The 16028-nt window shown below is 39.2% G+C and overlaps 1 protein-coding gene across 1 annotated transcript; it reads left to right on the top strand.

Annotated features, from left to right (window-relative positions):
- The first annotated feature begins 9545 nt into the window (after positions 1-9545).
- On the top strand, positions 9546-12817 carry MRPL53 (mitochondrial ribosomal protein L53). The gene is made up of 3 exons (XM_085053101.1): positions 9546-9684; positions 10592-10704; positions 12390-12817. The coding sequence occupies exons 1-3, from the start codon at positions 9596-9598 to the stop codon at positions 12515-12517; spliced, it is 330 nt and encodes a 109-aa protein (XP_084909227.1). The 5' UTR covers positions 9546-9595; the 3' UTR covers positions 12518-12817.
- Positions 12818-16028: the final 3211 nt, after the last annotated feature.

Raw genomic sequence — 16028 nt, forward strand, 5'->3', positions numbered from 1 at the left:
GCAGAGCAATTCCTTTATGTATTGATACCAATCAAAGGGTTTTATATCCCTTTTCTATTTCATCTCGATGCTATGTAACTTCATGAACACTCTTGTGCTGTGCAACTTCTATGGAAAAGCAGACCAAGACTGCTTAATGTTTGACTACTTTTCCTAATGGAAAAGTTTCGTAAATACATATAATGTTGTCATTTCCACGGCACTTTGCTTTATGGAGTTTCCTGATTTTTGCTCCAAGAAGTTGATTGTTCCCAAGTCAAGTGGAGCTAGTTATGCATATATTTAAACCCGATGTCAACAGAAAGAATGAATTTTTATGCAAGAGTGTGCACCGTCACTCAAAAATTAGTATTTTAGTAAAGCTGTCGGTGGCTTAATCAAATTTCTGGTGAGGATCGGAATCCTAATCAGACACTTCTCTTAGTAAAATGAAATTTTAGCAACACAGAGAATGGAGAATGGTTTAGACTTATATTTCTTTGAGCACAGCTTCTTTCTGGCCCCATTTGTCTTTGTGAGACTCCTTTTAGCATAGGCCCTCTATGACTAGCCCTCCCCACATTTCTAGGATGAGAAGGCAGCAGCCTAATTTCTTTAGATGGAGAAAATGATGAATGTTTGTACTGACTAGCTGCAAGGATTTACGACAAATTTGGAAACTGCTGGCTGCTGTTAGATGGTGGGTGGTAGTTTGGGGACTCTTTAGCCACCTGCAGCTCTCAAGCTATTCAAGTGTAATTTGTTATGCTGGGGCTGTATTTGTGAGCAGAGGGAGGCTGTTCTCCATGCGGCCAACTTGAATATTTAGCAGCAGGGGATCCATAGGAGACTTCTGAAGCTGACACTGCTGGCTTGCAAAGGAGCAATGGGATGCCCTGTGAAACTACTGTCATCACATGCCCATAGTCCCAGGACATTTTAAAGTATGTGGATTCCGTGTAGGGTTAGAAGCTGGATAACTGTTCCTCCACTTGTATTTTTATTTTGTGACTCACTTTAAGCCTCTTGGAGGAGCTCTAAGAGGGAGAAAGACATTGAGTCATAACCCAGTTTCCAGAAACCTTAGCAACATGACACAGTCAGAACCTCAGGTATGATAAGCATTGTGGAAAAAAAAACCTGACAGCTACAATATTCCTAAAGATAATTGGTTTTTACTGAGTAATTGTAGCATTAAAGAGTAAAAAATTGCATTATTGACATAAGTGCAGTGAAAAATCTGGTAGAGAAGCAATATCTGAAAGCAACATAAGCAATTTTCACAGAACCTGGTCTTGTAGAAGAACGATTTTACTCACTGAGCTATTGCACGGTCTATAAACAGATGAGAATACTCTGATATTGGAAAAGGAAGGTGCATAACACAAAGCAAGAATCTGCTAGTATGTCCTGTGACATACTTGAGTACATTCCCTAGAGGCACACAATGTGTAAGTGAGACAACACAGATATTAAAGGTCAGAAATTGTGGACACAAATCACAAAAGGGAATAAAGAAATCTCCACTCGTGGAACACTTTAATGAGATGAAACATCCTTTCTCATCTTTAGAGTTTATAGGTATTGACTATGTCCCAAAAGCCCCCAGAGAAGGGGAGACAGCAGCAGCTTATTAAGGCAGTGAGAAGCACAGAGGATTTAAAACTTAAATGTGTCGCTACCCAACAGAACAAATCAATAACTGACACAGATTAAGTATGTATTTGTCTAAGACTGGGAGAAGAAATCTGCTTGATTACAGACATGTAGGTAGAAGCCCCACAAAAGGCAGGCCAGTGTTGATGGCTACTGCGGGCAGCACAGGGTGCGGCGGCAGAGACCTTTGGCTCATCACAGCTGTTCCTCAGGAGCTGTCTCCTGTCATAAACGTATTTTGTGAGAATCCACAGGCAGTTGCCTCTTTGCTGTGTGCTGCTGCCTTTCTCAAAGGGTGCGTTCCTTTCTGTGCTGTCACGGCAAAAACATCACTTTTATTAATTTGGACAATGGAGCGTCTGTGGAGGCAAACCTGTTTTGTGCCTGCAGCATGGGCATGGGCTGAAAATGGTCAGACACCACCTGAATTTTAGTATTGCTACTGCTGTACAAGGGACACATTGACTAGGAAAGCTTGTGTCCCCCAACCTCACATTGTTACCTTACTTGGGGTCAACATGGAACTGATGTATTTTGCCAGAAAAAGCTGCCTTGGAAACTGATGTTTTATCCTTTCTTTGATGATATGGATTTGCTGGGAGGGACTACAGTAAATGAATGTACTCTCTCATTGCAGGCATGATGGAAATTGAATAAAATAGCTAAATTCATAGCTTCTCTATCTTCCGTTTGAAGTGGTTATTCCTTAAATATATATATATATATATATACACACTTTATATCTTATATATATATTTATACATATATTTCTATCTATATTTTTATATATAGTAGTTATCAATCTCCTATCTTTATGCATCACTCATTCATCAAGAGAAAGGGAAAACGGCATAAAAATAAATGTACTGGAAATATTTCTGGTTTAGTAGTTTTGATTCATCATGATAATTTTTACCCATCAGCACTACAGAAAGAAATGTGACTGACTTTAGTAAAATTAGATCCAGCAATCTCAATATGTGAACAAAAGTATTATATGCAGAAAACTAAACACAAGTGTTTGAAATCTCTGATTAGCACACCCTCTGTTTAATATGTCACACAAGGAATTGGATAAAGGTAAGAATTGAATTGGTTATAGTAAGGGCCCTGAGACGTTTCAGTTAATTAATTTAGTTCAAAGGGGATAAAATGTGGATATATTGTCAGTAATTTAAGACCAGACAAAAATTGTGATGATTTCCTCTGGTTTGAATGATACAGAGAATAATCTCTGATATTTTTTAAACTTTAAGAATCTCTGTCTGGAAAATCTGACCACTTGGAGCTAGCCTAGTAACCAATACTCTTCTATCTCTTCTTATCAGGGCTGAACAGTAATGACAGATTGGTGATAAGTCTTTACTGATCCGTAAATATCAGTAACATGGTGGATCCTCACAGTGTTCAAGGGGAGATTGAGACTCCTTGACCCTGACTGAAAGTCTGCCAAGAGCAAGAATTACTATTTTTTAAAAATAATCCTTCATGAACCCATAGGCCACAGAAGACAAAGGGTCCATAGATCAAAAATCACTGCTTCAAGAACCGATAGTTGTTTCCCTCCTGGATTAACTGGTAATATACGTTTGAATAAAATTCACTGGTTTTGCTATTTATATGGCATTTTATATTCCTAATTTCATCAGTGTAACATAAATTTCCTGGGAGTGTCTATCTAAATTGTCATCTGCTTCCTATTGTTTCTATAATGCAGCTTCTGTATGCATAACAAACAACTCTTGCATTATCTTATTTGTTCTCCTCTATCTTCTGAGATGTTACTTCAATTAGTACACAATAATGTAATTATTACACTACTATTGTAATCACATAAGGAGATATCTGACAAACACTTCAAATGGCCCAGGTCTTTATTCTATTAATTGCTGCAGTAAGTCAGTGCATAACACTGACTGCATTGCACCCATAGTTCTTGTGTGACACCACCTGGATCATACTCTTCCTGTGCTATACAGGCTTTTAACCAAACATACCACTTTTATTCAAGTACAAGGTAAGACCAAGAGATTTATGATGCAGTTTCTAGGGGGTTTGGTGTGGGATTTTTTGTAACTGAGCATAGGAGTACAGATGTAGAATGAGCTTCACATGAAGGATGTTGTGGCATATTTAAATTTACAGCAAAGAATATTTTTATTATGGCCTCTCAGTAAATCAAACCACCTTTATACTGGAATTACAATACTACATTTAGTAGCATCACTGATATTGATATGTGTTTAAGTTTAAAGAAAGATGGTCTTCTAGTCACATAGATGGTAAGAATTCTTTACAATAACTCTCTTGAGGAGATACCTTTTACTTATGTTAATGCTTAGATAAAATTATATGAAACTTGTCACAGCAAATGGTTGCATAAAAACCCCCTATTTTGATATCTAGTTCCTTTATGTCTGAAAATCTAGACTTTATATTTCAACTTTTATCTGTGTTAAGAAGATATTCTATGGTTTACATGTATGCCACACCTAGATACATTCATGAAATCTATAAAATAGAAGTTAAAATGGGTGTATAAATAAGCTTGTAGAACATAAAGTGAAAGTTCTTGACATGGGAAAAATGAAAGTGTACATTGAGACTCTCTTGGCTGGTCACCATGTTCAATTGAGCAGTGTTGTTGTACTTTGCTGACAATACATATAACTTAAACCATCAATCTATAGGCACGGCTATTCTTAGCAGAACATAGTGAAAACAAACTGCTTTGCTTACGGTACTTACAGCACTGAAGCATGCCCTCAGCAAAGTGGTACAAATGTCAATATGCTGCTGAGCTCCTCAAAACCTCTACCAAGTTATTTGAAGCACAGACAAACCTTCAGGAAGTCTTTGAAAATATAGATCAAATTTTAATACAACTGCTTTCCCCAAATTCTGCACTTGTGAAAAATCTGTTCCCCCTTAAACCATGATAACAACTCTTTTAGAGTCAGATCTGTCAAATGGGATTCTGTCAGTGACCTGTGAGCCACTGTGTGCAAGGACCTTTAAAGTAAAAATACATACATTTAATCTACCTGGAGTTTCAAGAACAGATTCCAGACCTCAAGGACTTAGGTGCTAACCTTGGGTTGTTACCATTCATTTCAGCTCACCTTTGTGCTTTTTGCTATTATGATAATGAAATTTCTTCGCTGGAAGCAAGTGAATATTTTAAATCAACGCAAAAATCCAAAGGATAACTGCAGATATTTAATGTAGCATTTATTAGGGAAGAAAATAGATGAAACAAAGCTTTAGGTATTATGCTCAAGAAATTAAGTTACAAGTCAGGAATTGGCACAGTATGTTCTCAGCCAGTTAAATGCTGCATATTATTTTAGTAAACATTTCTGCTGGAAGTTGTTAACCTCAGGCAACAGAAATACATGTTTGCAGAGGAGTAAAGAGCAACAAGGGAATCTGTTTATTCACTCCCATAAGAGCTTTTCTGAACTGATAGGCAGAGTTATTATTTCAGAATTAATTAAAAGCCAAGCTCATTTTAAGTGGCACCTTTGCTGGTTGATTTTATTTTTTGTTTTTATTTTTGAAAACCATATTAACAGCACACAGCTATTAGTTGGTTTATAAATAAAATGCAAAATTGGTAGTACTATTAGTATAAAACTATGCTTGACTTCTACAATTTTCAGAGAATAAAGGACCTTTACCAGCTCTTCTCTTTGGGAAAATATTTTTAAAATTCAGTAACTGACATATGGTGTAAAGTATTCAGCTCAAAGGAAGAAACAAAGCCAGACAGAAAACACAGACTGGTTTATGTTTTTATGACTATAAGCAGTGTTCTTCCAGTATGGTAGGGAATTCATTCCAACATGTCCTTCAGTGTGGCACTAGTATTTTATAACAACTTGATGCAAATCCTTTGTGATCTTGACTGTCTCTGTCCATTGCTCTTTCAAAGATATGCTCCATGATACTGCACATGTCAGAGTGTTTTTCTTTTTCCAGAAATAATTTGCTTCTCCTGTCAGGCTCTTGCTCAAAGAGCCTCTTCTGGGTGGCCATCTGGAAGCATCACCTCAGTGCAGAACAGGCAGGCTGCTGGCTTTGTGTTGGCTCACTTCTCCTCAGCACTGCTTACTGCCCTGAAGGCAGCATTAAATTTTATTCCTGGACTACACAGCATTATAACTAGATGTGCAGACATGACATTCTGATTGCTAAATTCCAGGCCTATTGACGTTTGTGACAAGACTCAGAGAAGACTCAGCAGAAAAAGGATAAAGATGCAGAGGAGGAAGTCAGCAGAGGACAATCAGAGAGAATTATACAAGTCTCCTTAACCAAAAAAACACACAGAGGTGTTACACCACACCTGAAATGCAGCACTGAGAAGCCTCTCTCATGCAGTGTCTGAAGAGCAATCAAAAGCCAGTGCCAAGGTGATAAAACCAGGCATGTTTTTAGCAGAGAAATAAGATTTCAAAAGTTCTGAATTGTGGACCTTTCTACAGTCAGAAAACGTAATTGAAAATTTAAGCAGTTAAGTAAGAAACAGGAGAAAAAGCAAAAGAATCTTCCCTGGATTTAAGAGATCTGGAATAATAAATGAGACAGGAGGAATATTTACTTAGTGTTATTAATACTACAGACCTTTATCTGCATGACTGTTTCTGCATCTTTTCTCTGCCTAACTACAGTGTAAAAAGCATGGCTGCGGTTTTTCCTTGCTGCGTATGGTGCTTAGTTATAAATCATCTACAGGCTCGTGGCTACACTTCAGTGAAACTGATGACATGAAAGTCTGTAGACTTGGGACGAGGCAGTATTTAAAATAAAAAAGATCCACCCAGCGAAAGGAATACTAAAATAGTTTCCATTATAATAATGTATCTTTTGACGCTTCTTCATGTTACTATGCTTTAGGAATGCGTATGATTATCACTAGGTATAAGAATCATGAATCATTCAGACTCCCAAGGATGTCTTTGGAGAACAGTCACAAATGCAGAGACTTGAGACTTCCCAGATTATCTGCTGGAACTGGAGAGACCAATTTGAAGTCTTTCACAGCTAAATTATCAGCTTTCCTGAAATGGCAGAGGTCAGTTGGAGTTACTCTGGTATAAACTGAGGGTAGCCCAATGTACTGTGATTAACCATCACTGGGGTTTAAGGAGAGATGAAGAAATGCTTGAGGGTTTTTTTTAATAGTTGTGTCACTTCGCTGCTTATTTATCTAATTTAGTAACTGTGAAAGTTCATGTTCTCACCAGAATTACCACCAGCTAAGACTCCTGCATCTAGAGTAAGTGTTGAGAAAGACTTGGTTCTCAACAAGTAGGGGTAGCATCCAAGGAAGAGATATTCCTATTTGTAGGGATGAGTAGGAACTCTTGCCTTTGACAGACACAGAGCATTCTTTGAAGGGAGAAGTAAACACAGAGCCTGCCAGTTACCACATACCTGTTGTAAGGTGTTACTCGGAATCTCTCAGACTTCAAAGAATTAAAAATTACTTTGAAAAAGCAGAGAGGGTTTTCAATTACTCCAAACAGATGGCTTAAGGGAAAAGATGCAAATTTTACTGCTCATAATAAAAGTCAAAAAATTAACTAATCTGAGTGTGAAAAGGAGTAAATAAAATTTTCTCTTCATTTAATTGTGCAATGCAAGCTAAACATTCTTCTTAAATTACAATCAAAATGCAACAAGAGCAAATATAAAAGTGTTTTGGCCATGCATATTTTTAAGTCAGTGAGTGCCACAGTACTAACAAGTACTGGAAGAAAGGCATGAAGAATGGAGCCCTTAGTAAAATCAGTGATCATTCTTGCTTCCTTGTCATTTACTGGTATTCTTTCAGTGTTACCATAGAGGCCAATGGAAATTTTACCACAGATTTTGAATGGAATACATTGAGCTCTTTGTGTTATAACAAAGAAAGAGATGCTGAAATTTCATAAGTTACTTTTGCTTTCTGAATGTAAAATACTCTATTTACCTGGCCCTGTATCTAAGACTATTATATAGGAAAAATTCATATTTGAACCAGCTATTTATTGTTTACAGTGAAGTCTTTTAAAGGCTGTCTCACAATAATGTATTTTTTCCATTTTTTTTCATAAGGGAAGACTATTACACATAACATATATATATACACACACACACATATATATACATATACATATAACATATATATGTATATATGTATATATATATACATATAACATAACATATATATATATGTGTTTATTCTCTTGAGAGAGAGAATAAAAAATTTAACCATTACAACTATATAGACTCTACTGTGCTTAGTTTTGCTAGTTAATTTCTTGTCCAAATCTCAGTGAAGAGGATGGTTTTACCCAATGACTATGTGAGTTTTTTAAGGAAAAGGACTTGGAATAAACAAATATAAGTTTCTAAAAAGAGGTTACCCATTCCAAGAGATGCTATATATTTAATGCAGTTCCCGTAGTTCAGGGGGGTGGGTGTGTATTGAATATTGCACAGAAATTCGCAACGTGTGTTTGAATGCCGCTGCTGCCGTCCCCAGCCCTCACCAAGCTCCCGGCGCTGCGGAGCCACTTGCCAGGGAGGTGCGTGCCATCTAGTGGCACCCGGGCACACGGCGACACCGGCGCCCAGGCAGTCACAGAATCAATGAGGATGGAGAAGACCTCTGAGATCATCGAGTCCAACCTTGTACCAAACACCACCATGTCAACTACAACACGGCACCAAGTGCCACGTCCAGTCTTTCCTTAGGCACATCCAGGGATGTGGACTCCTCCACCTCTCTAGGCAGCTCATTCCAATTCCATTTCTTGAAGAATTTCTTCCTAATGCCCAACCTGGACCTTCCCTGGTGCAGCTTAAGACTGTGTCCTCTTGTCCTGTCACTGGCTGCCTGGGAGAAGAGGCTGATCCCATTTCAGGGAGTTGTAGAGAGTGATCAGTCACCCCTGAGCCTCCTCTTCTCCAGGCTTAGTGTAAGGGCTGAGAAGCAGTTGCTGGACATAACCCATCAAAAACCAAAACCCAAATGTGCTCACTTGCAGCAGCAGTGCCTCTTGCAAATCACTCACCTCCTTGATGTATTGCAAAATATTGCCTCTAATTTATCTTTAGCTATATTGACAGCTCCTTACTGATCCTTACCTTCCCCCTCTATTTCACTCCTGTGAAAACCCACCTGCAGTGCTGCATCCAGCTCTGGGTTCCTCAGCGCCTGAAGGACATTGACCTGTTGGAGTGACTCCAGAGGAGCACCATGGATATGATCAGAGGGATGGGGCACCCGTCTGACGAGGAAAGGCTGAGAGAGTCACAGTTGTTCAGCCTGGAGGAGTCTCCGGGGAGACCTTTCTGTGGCCTTCCAGTACCAAAGGGAGCCTACATGAAAGCTGAAGAGGCACTTTATACAAGGCCGTGTAGTGACAGAACAAGGGGGAATGGCTTCAAACTCCAAGAGAGTAAGTTTAGATTAGATATTAGGAAAAAAAATTCTTTAATGTGAGGGTGGTAAAGCACTGGAACAGGTTGCCCACAGAGAAGCTGAGGATGCTTCATCCTCGGAGGTGTTAAAGGCCAGATCGGATGAAGCTTTGAGCAACCTGGTCTAGTGAAAGGTGTCCCTGCACCTTTCTTGGAATTAGATGAAATCTAATTCTTGGAATTAGATGAAATGAAAGGTCCCTTCCAACCCAATCCATTCTGTGATTCTCTGACACAGGCAGGCCAGCGGGTCCCTCTCCCCCCACAGCCAGGGAGCAGCCTGGCCCTGAGCGCCTCGGGCCATTCAATGAGGCTCGTCGAGCCGGCAGCGCCCCAGCGAACGGCGCGCACCCGCGGGCCTCCCGCCCCAACAGCCGCGGCACGGACTACAGTTCCCAGGTGCCCGCGGGGCAGGCTGGCGCGGCTGCCGCCGTCTAGCGCTGCTGCGCGGGGGCTGCTGGGAGCTGTAGTAGGGGCCGGGGAGAAAATGGCGTCCAAGATCAGCGTGGTGCTGCGGCCGGTGAAGAGTATTGCCGTCCGGTTCTGCCCCTTCGAGCCCAACGTGGAGAGCACGAGGTGAGGGGGCTGCGGGGGTGGTCCCGGCCCCGGCCCCGCTCTGTCCGGGCTCCATGTCTATAGGCGCCCCAGCGCCCTCCGTGCGCCCTTCCTGCGCCCTCCTGGGTCGCGGGTGCTGCTCGTCTCTTGGCTCACAGGATTCATTCTGTGCTGGGGTCCGGAGGGGCTGTGCCCAGCTGTAGACCCTTTTAAATGGGCGTGTGAAGCACTGAGCTTTACCAGAGTACTCAGGGGGTTACCCTGGGTGGCTAATCATGTAGTGAGTGTGTGTAGCCACTCCAAGTGCTGGTAACGGGGAAGCTTCTCTATCCCAGTACTTCATTGTTGGACAAGTGTAAGGGATTGTGCCTCTCCAGCTATGTAGGTTCTACACCAAACAATTGCAAAATGTCGTTTTGCAATGTCTTTACAGGCACACGTACTTATAAAATGAATTTAGTGGCACATCCTAGCTTAGAATATCTTTAAGCTGCCAGAATAGTAGCTAGCTGTCATGCATTTCAGAAATCTACAGGAGACCGAAGATGTCATATAAATAAATGCTGTCTCAAACCCAAACAAGAAAACATTGGCAAGCAAATGATTGTATAAAGAAAAGTGAAAAAGCCGTAGCTGCTTATTTTTTTATTGTTACTAATCTAGCTGAGAGAAGCACTGAAAGTATATACACTGAAGTTTTACATAGTTCTTTGGTATGCTTTTTACATGTTAGTATATAAGGAATATCCATTTGGATTTTTAAGAGTGGTTCTCTCATAAGAAGTAGCTGTCTGAACTTAAGTACAAATCCTAATTTGTTTATAGTTTGTTGACCAGCAATATCAAGATATGCAGGTTAGTTTTAGAGATATGTTTACTTAAATTTCTGTCTGCAACATACTTAACATATTTTTAAATATACTTTCAGAAAATTTCTCCAATGTATTTACCATAAAAAAATCCAAGCTACTAATACAAACTGTGAAGTGACTACTGATGTGAGACATGATGGATCGGAACCAGTTGTAGATGTTATGTTCGGTAAGGAGCTTGTTTTTAAACAAACATAAAACCCCTGGGTTTGTGTTGTTACAATGTTACTATATTCTATATTTTGCTTTTTTTAACTGTGATTTTTTTTTGGCTCTGGTCCATATCTAGATGTTGTGCAGCTGGGAGCAAGAAAGAAAGAAAGAGGGTGTCACTAGCAGCCTGATGTCTAGATAAATGTGTATATATGTCTCTGTACTACAATTAGATCTAAGGGATCTTAGATCCAAAACTGACAACTTTGGAGCTGAGTGTACTTTTGTAGTGATGTGCTTATATGACCTTGCAGTCAGGTAGAATTCCAGGCAAGTAAATGTAGCTCTGTTTTTGTACAATAGTCTGTTTACTTTCTGTAATTTTTTTAATGTTACCTGTAGTGGAGGCATCTCAGTCTTGAGAACAGAAGTCTGAATACCTTTAGTTGCTTATGCAACTGAGTAACTGTAATTTGAAGGAACTGCTCAGATGGGTGAGGCCATGTAAGTGCAGATGGACCTTCAGAATGAGGTCAACTATATAATACAAATTTATTGGTTTCCTTTGTGGGTATAGTGATAGGGCAGGGAATTGATGGTGGAAATCTCATCAGTTCTGGAAGCATCCCAGATTCTAGGCTATGAACAGATGGCTCTAATCTGCTTTTGTCCTTTTCTCTGGCTGCATCTTCTTTCCTGCTGTGCTGTAATGGACTAATATGTTGTATAGCCCATTAAAGTTTTCGTTTTTACTGATCCGTGCTACCCCCTTATCTTTAAACTTTCATATTTTTCGTGAATTGGTGGAAATGTCAAAAGTGTTGAATGTTCTTTGTTTTGCTTGGGAAAGCCTATTTCAATGTTAACATTGCTTGTTTCTCTCTCCCCCATGCCTGTGTCTTTCCTAGCCTTGTCTCCAATTCTGATGTGATGTTATTAAAACTGAAGCAGTGAAGTTCAATGCTTTTTCAGGTGTAAACCCAAAACAGTTTTATCTCACTAATGCCAAGACACCTCTAAACTCTTCATTTTCTAAGGGCTGTATTTTCTCCAGTGAAGCCTTTGTATTTGGCAAAGATGGGGCTGGGATATGGATGCCAGGCATTCTATTGCACTGTATGGGTTTGGGTATGGGTTTTGTATTTGCAAATCTTGCAAAATAATTAACTTGGGTACAATACTCAACTTCTATTGCTTCCTGCCTGTTTTAAAAGAAATTCTTTCAGAAATGATAGCGCTCTGTATTTTTTTACATTATAACCACCAGATTGTGTGAACCAATTAGTTGTTTTGACTAAAGAAGTATATTAGACAGACCACAGACAACAGGCTAGTAAAACGCTTAGCCATGCATGGAAAATGTGCCTTCCAATGCTGCCTTTGCCTTCTGTGAGATGACTTCAGGGGCATAGGATGACCCATTCTCATAAAAAATGTTTTCTTATTATAGGCATATCTAGACAAATGTTTCAGATTTTTCAATAATGCAGTGCAGAAGTGAAAATTAAATGCATATTGTGGGCAGTTTGATATGTTTGTTCAGCGGTAGTGCATAGTCAGGTTCCTTGGCAGCTGGAGTACTTTCTAATCAGACAAGATGAACAGGGTATTTACATGTATAAAACATGGATTTACATGTACGAAACAACTGCACGCTAGAGTCATTGTCACTTTGTGACTTAAGATTTTCTTCATTTACAGCTGATGGAGATCGACTGATAATGAAGGGAGCCAACCTGACGGCAATGGAAATGTTAACAGCATTGGGGTCCAGGTGTAATGCAAAAGACCTTAAGGAAGAACAGAAAAGAAAGAAGAAGAATCCCTGAAGAATGGAAAACAAAGTGTGTTTGCATCTGCGTGTGTTAAAAACAGCAGGCTGCAGAGAAAGCTTTTTCCTATGCAACAAAATCGGAGAGATGGCCACACCACTTTAAATGTTCCCTGCCTTCCCTTGAAGGAGAACATAATAGATCAACAAGTCTTCTAACACTAGTGGGTCATGGTGGCTTAAGATGCATGAATGCATCTTTCTAAGCAGCTGCATGTTGGACTAGTATCACATGTATTTGCATATCAATATGAATAATGCACATTAGCTATTAAATTAATACTGCAGTGAAGCCAGATATTTTTGGACATTATTTCCTCCAAAATTTCTATACAATGTAATGCAAAACAATATTAGAGTGGTTATTCTTATTTGAAAGCTATTAAATTTATTAAAAATTTAAGGAAAACTTCTAAAAGTATTCATCATTGACTTAGCTGAAGGACAGCAGGCTGCAAATACAGAGTGGTTTTGTAATACTATGTTTATAATATATGTGTTGCTAAATCCCTGCCATTTTCTTCCTCTTGTTTTGAATGAAGTGGGAAATTTGCTGAATGTAAATTTAGCTCAGCAATTAAAGTAACAAGATAATAGGACTGTCAACACACAGTAGAGCTACTCATCTTGCATAAAAGTAACTAAGTTTAGCTCAAAGGGAAAGGTAGGTTAATTTTTTGATAATTTGAGAAAAGGCATATCTTTGAAGTTCAGTTTTGTAGTGGTTTTGTCACTCACTTTTGGGATATTTCATGAAATATTTTATGAAGATCAAAGGGAGAGCTTTATGTGGTGTTTATAGTCCCATGTCCAACCCTATTATTTATTAAAGTAACTGCTTAGGTGTCTCATCTGTATTGCAAAGCTCTGTGGGTTTGGAAGGGTCAATCTCTCCTCAGGCTGTGCAGGTGAAGGTGTCAGCTGCACGTGTGTTACACATCCATCAGTTTTGTTCATAATGAAAATGTAGTTCCAGTTTGGAGAATTGAAGGTGTAGTACTCTTGAGAGTCTTTAGTTCTGCCTGTTGTTAAGCAGATGCCTGATTTCTCTAAATCTAGTACATATATTTCCAAAGTTAACTTGGCAGCAGATTTAGTACACAAATCTGAAACTAGTTTTACCTGACTTTTGCTAAGATTTTTAAATGGACACTGTCCCTTCTGAAAACAAGATTGTTTTAAATAGCACTGTCAAGGTGCTATTTAAAGGTTCACAACTTCTTCACCGGAATGTCAAAGTCAAGGCGATGTCTTATATTGGAGGAGAGCTGTGCTGAAGACATTGAGTGTTTCCCATGTGTTTGCAACAAATAGTGAGATAAGATGATTCAATGAAATTTTGACATGGGAACAGTAGATGTGAATAGCTTTGTCTGGGATAAATATCTTCTCTGTGTTGGAACCCTTTTATTTTATTAGGTCACCAGCTCCTCAGAATCGTTTTGGAGTGCTGAGCTCCTGAACCCTCTACTGAGCTCCCGTATAGCAGAGGGGTTATGAGAACACCTGAAACAGAGGATTTTAAATCCTGTCAAGCTAGAAGAGTACAGTAGAAGAGGACCAAACTGAAATAAGAATGTTTGAAGGACAGGTTGTTTTGTTGTTTTATTTTGTTTTGTTTTTCCCACAGTTTAGAAAAACGTCATATACCATGACTTCACCTGAAAAGGCTTTGCAGGAAGTGTGAGAATTGTTCAAGTGGAAAACCTACGTAGAATTTTTTTTTCCCTGGTTAATCATGTATTCACATGCTCAAAAGCCCTGTTACTGTAATATATCAATGATTTTTGTGATTATTTTTCTTTCTTTGACAGTCTGTATATCAGTGTATACAACTTGTGTTTTAATGTGAAATGCCTACATTCACCTTAAATACTTAGACATCTGTAAGTACTTATAGAGTAAACCAGGAGTTAAGTAATTAATAATTATTAATAATAATTACATTTCTACAGTGTTTATTTTAGCCCAAGATTGGGGCTTATATTTATGAATAGAAAAGGGAGAAAAATGAAGATCCTAGCAAGTTTTTTATCACCAAAATAAATTACTTCTGTTGTCTAAGAAAGGTAGTTAATTTTTTTTCTTTACCAGATGGATAGGCATCCTGCTCTGTAAGCACCCACTTTTGCTAGGTGCTTTCATTCTAATCCAGGGATGTCCTACCTTCCTGCTTAGGTTAGGCCAAAGGCCTGCAGTGTCACTATTGAGAGATCACCACCAATTCAGTGGATGAGGTGTTGGCTGGTGCTGCTTTTGTTGTGGGTGCTGGGAGCTGCAGTGATAAAGCTCTGATACATTTTGTGCATGGAAAAGAGGTAATGACTGGGTTTTTAATATGCAACATGGAAAGCAAAACCTATAGGACAGAAAAATCAAGCTAAAAATGTGCATACTCAAGACTACAAGATACTGGAGTGATATAAACAAGCAAAATGGGCAAGAAGACACTCCTCTGATGATTATTGTGCTAATATGTAGAAAATTGCTTTCCCTGTACTGTGGAGATAAAGGTATGAATTTATTTTTCAAGTATGTTGAAGATAATCTGTAATGACTTTCTTCCCTGAGCATTTAGATAGCTTTGCTGCACGCTGCTCCTGTACTCTCAGCTCCTGCTGCTGATTGACTGAAACAAAGCTCTGACAGCTTCCTGACATGCACAGGCCAGTGCTGGGGATGTACAGGGTATTAAGGTCACTCATGCAGAACAAAGCATGTCTGGCTGAGCATTGACTTTGCATGCTGTTATTCTTTAGCCCACTAATCTTGATTACTGTATCCCACCAAAAATAGGGGTGCTTGTCCAACTATAAAAGGAACCAGAACAGGCCCTGAAAACACTAAGATTGCCCAAATACAAACACCATGGCCACGCAGGGTGTCTGGATAGCATGTGATGACATTAAAATGGCTAAATCTCTAATGCCTGGAGATTTAACAATTAGAATCATCTTAGATCTGTTCATTGTACAAATACCTATTTATTTAGAAGTTCTTACCAGTGCGTAGCAAAAATAGTCCTGAAACAGATTAATATGCCATTCATACAACACAACCTGGCTTAGGGACTTCCTTTTTAAATATCCACAGCATTGGTTTTAGAAAAAGATGATGGTATCTTTATAAAAGATTTCAACTAGGAGCAGCAGTGTTAATGAACATTGCGAGTTCTTCACCTCTGCTTGTTTGAATTTTAAATGATCAGGGAGTTTATATGGCATAAGAAAGAAAGAAAGAAAAAAAACCCAACAAATCTCAAAAGTTTAATGTCCTGGGGTTGTATTTAACAGTTCTCAAGATGCTTTCAAGTGTATCTCCTACACGTGTATACACTCAGTGCAGTTTTTAGAATTGCTTGCTCACTGCTCACCACACCAACCCCTTGTGCAACCAGCTGCCCTGGATGCCAGGCCCTGCTTTTCCACTGGGTGGCTTGGAGTCACGTTGAGACTGACACGTTGCCTATCAGTGAAGCCTCTTCCAGATGCACTTCCCTGCCTTCTCCA

This window comes from Lichenostomus cassidix, chromosome 2 (genome assembly GCF_008360975.1).
Source record: "Lichenostomus cassidix isolate B80296 chromosome 2, HeHo_3.0, whole genome shotgun sequence".
In the NCBI taxonomy this organism is placed as follows: domain Eukaryota; kingdom Metazoa; phylum Chordata; class Aves; order Passeriformes; family Meliphagidae; genus Lichenostomus; species Lichenostomus cassidix.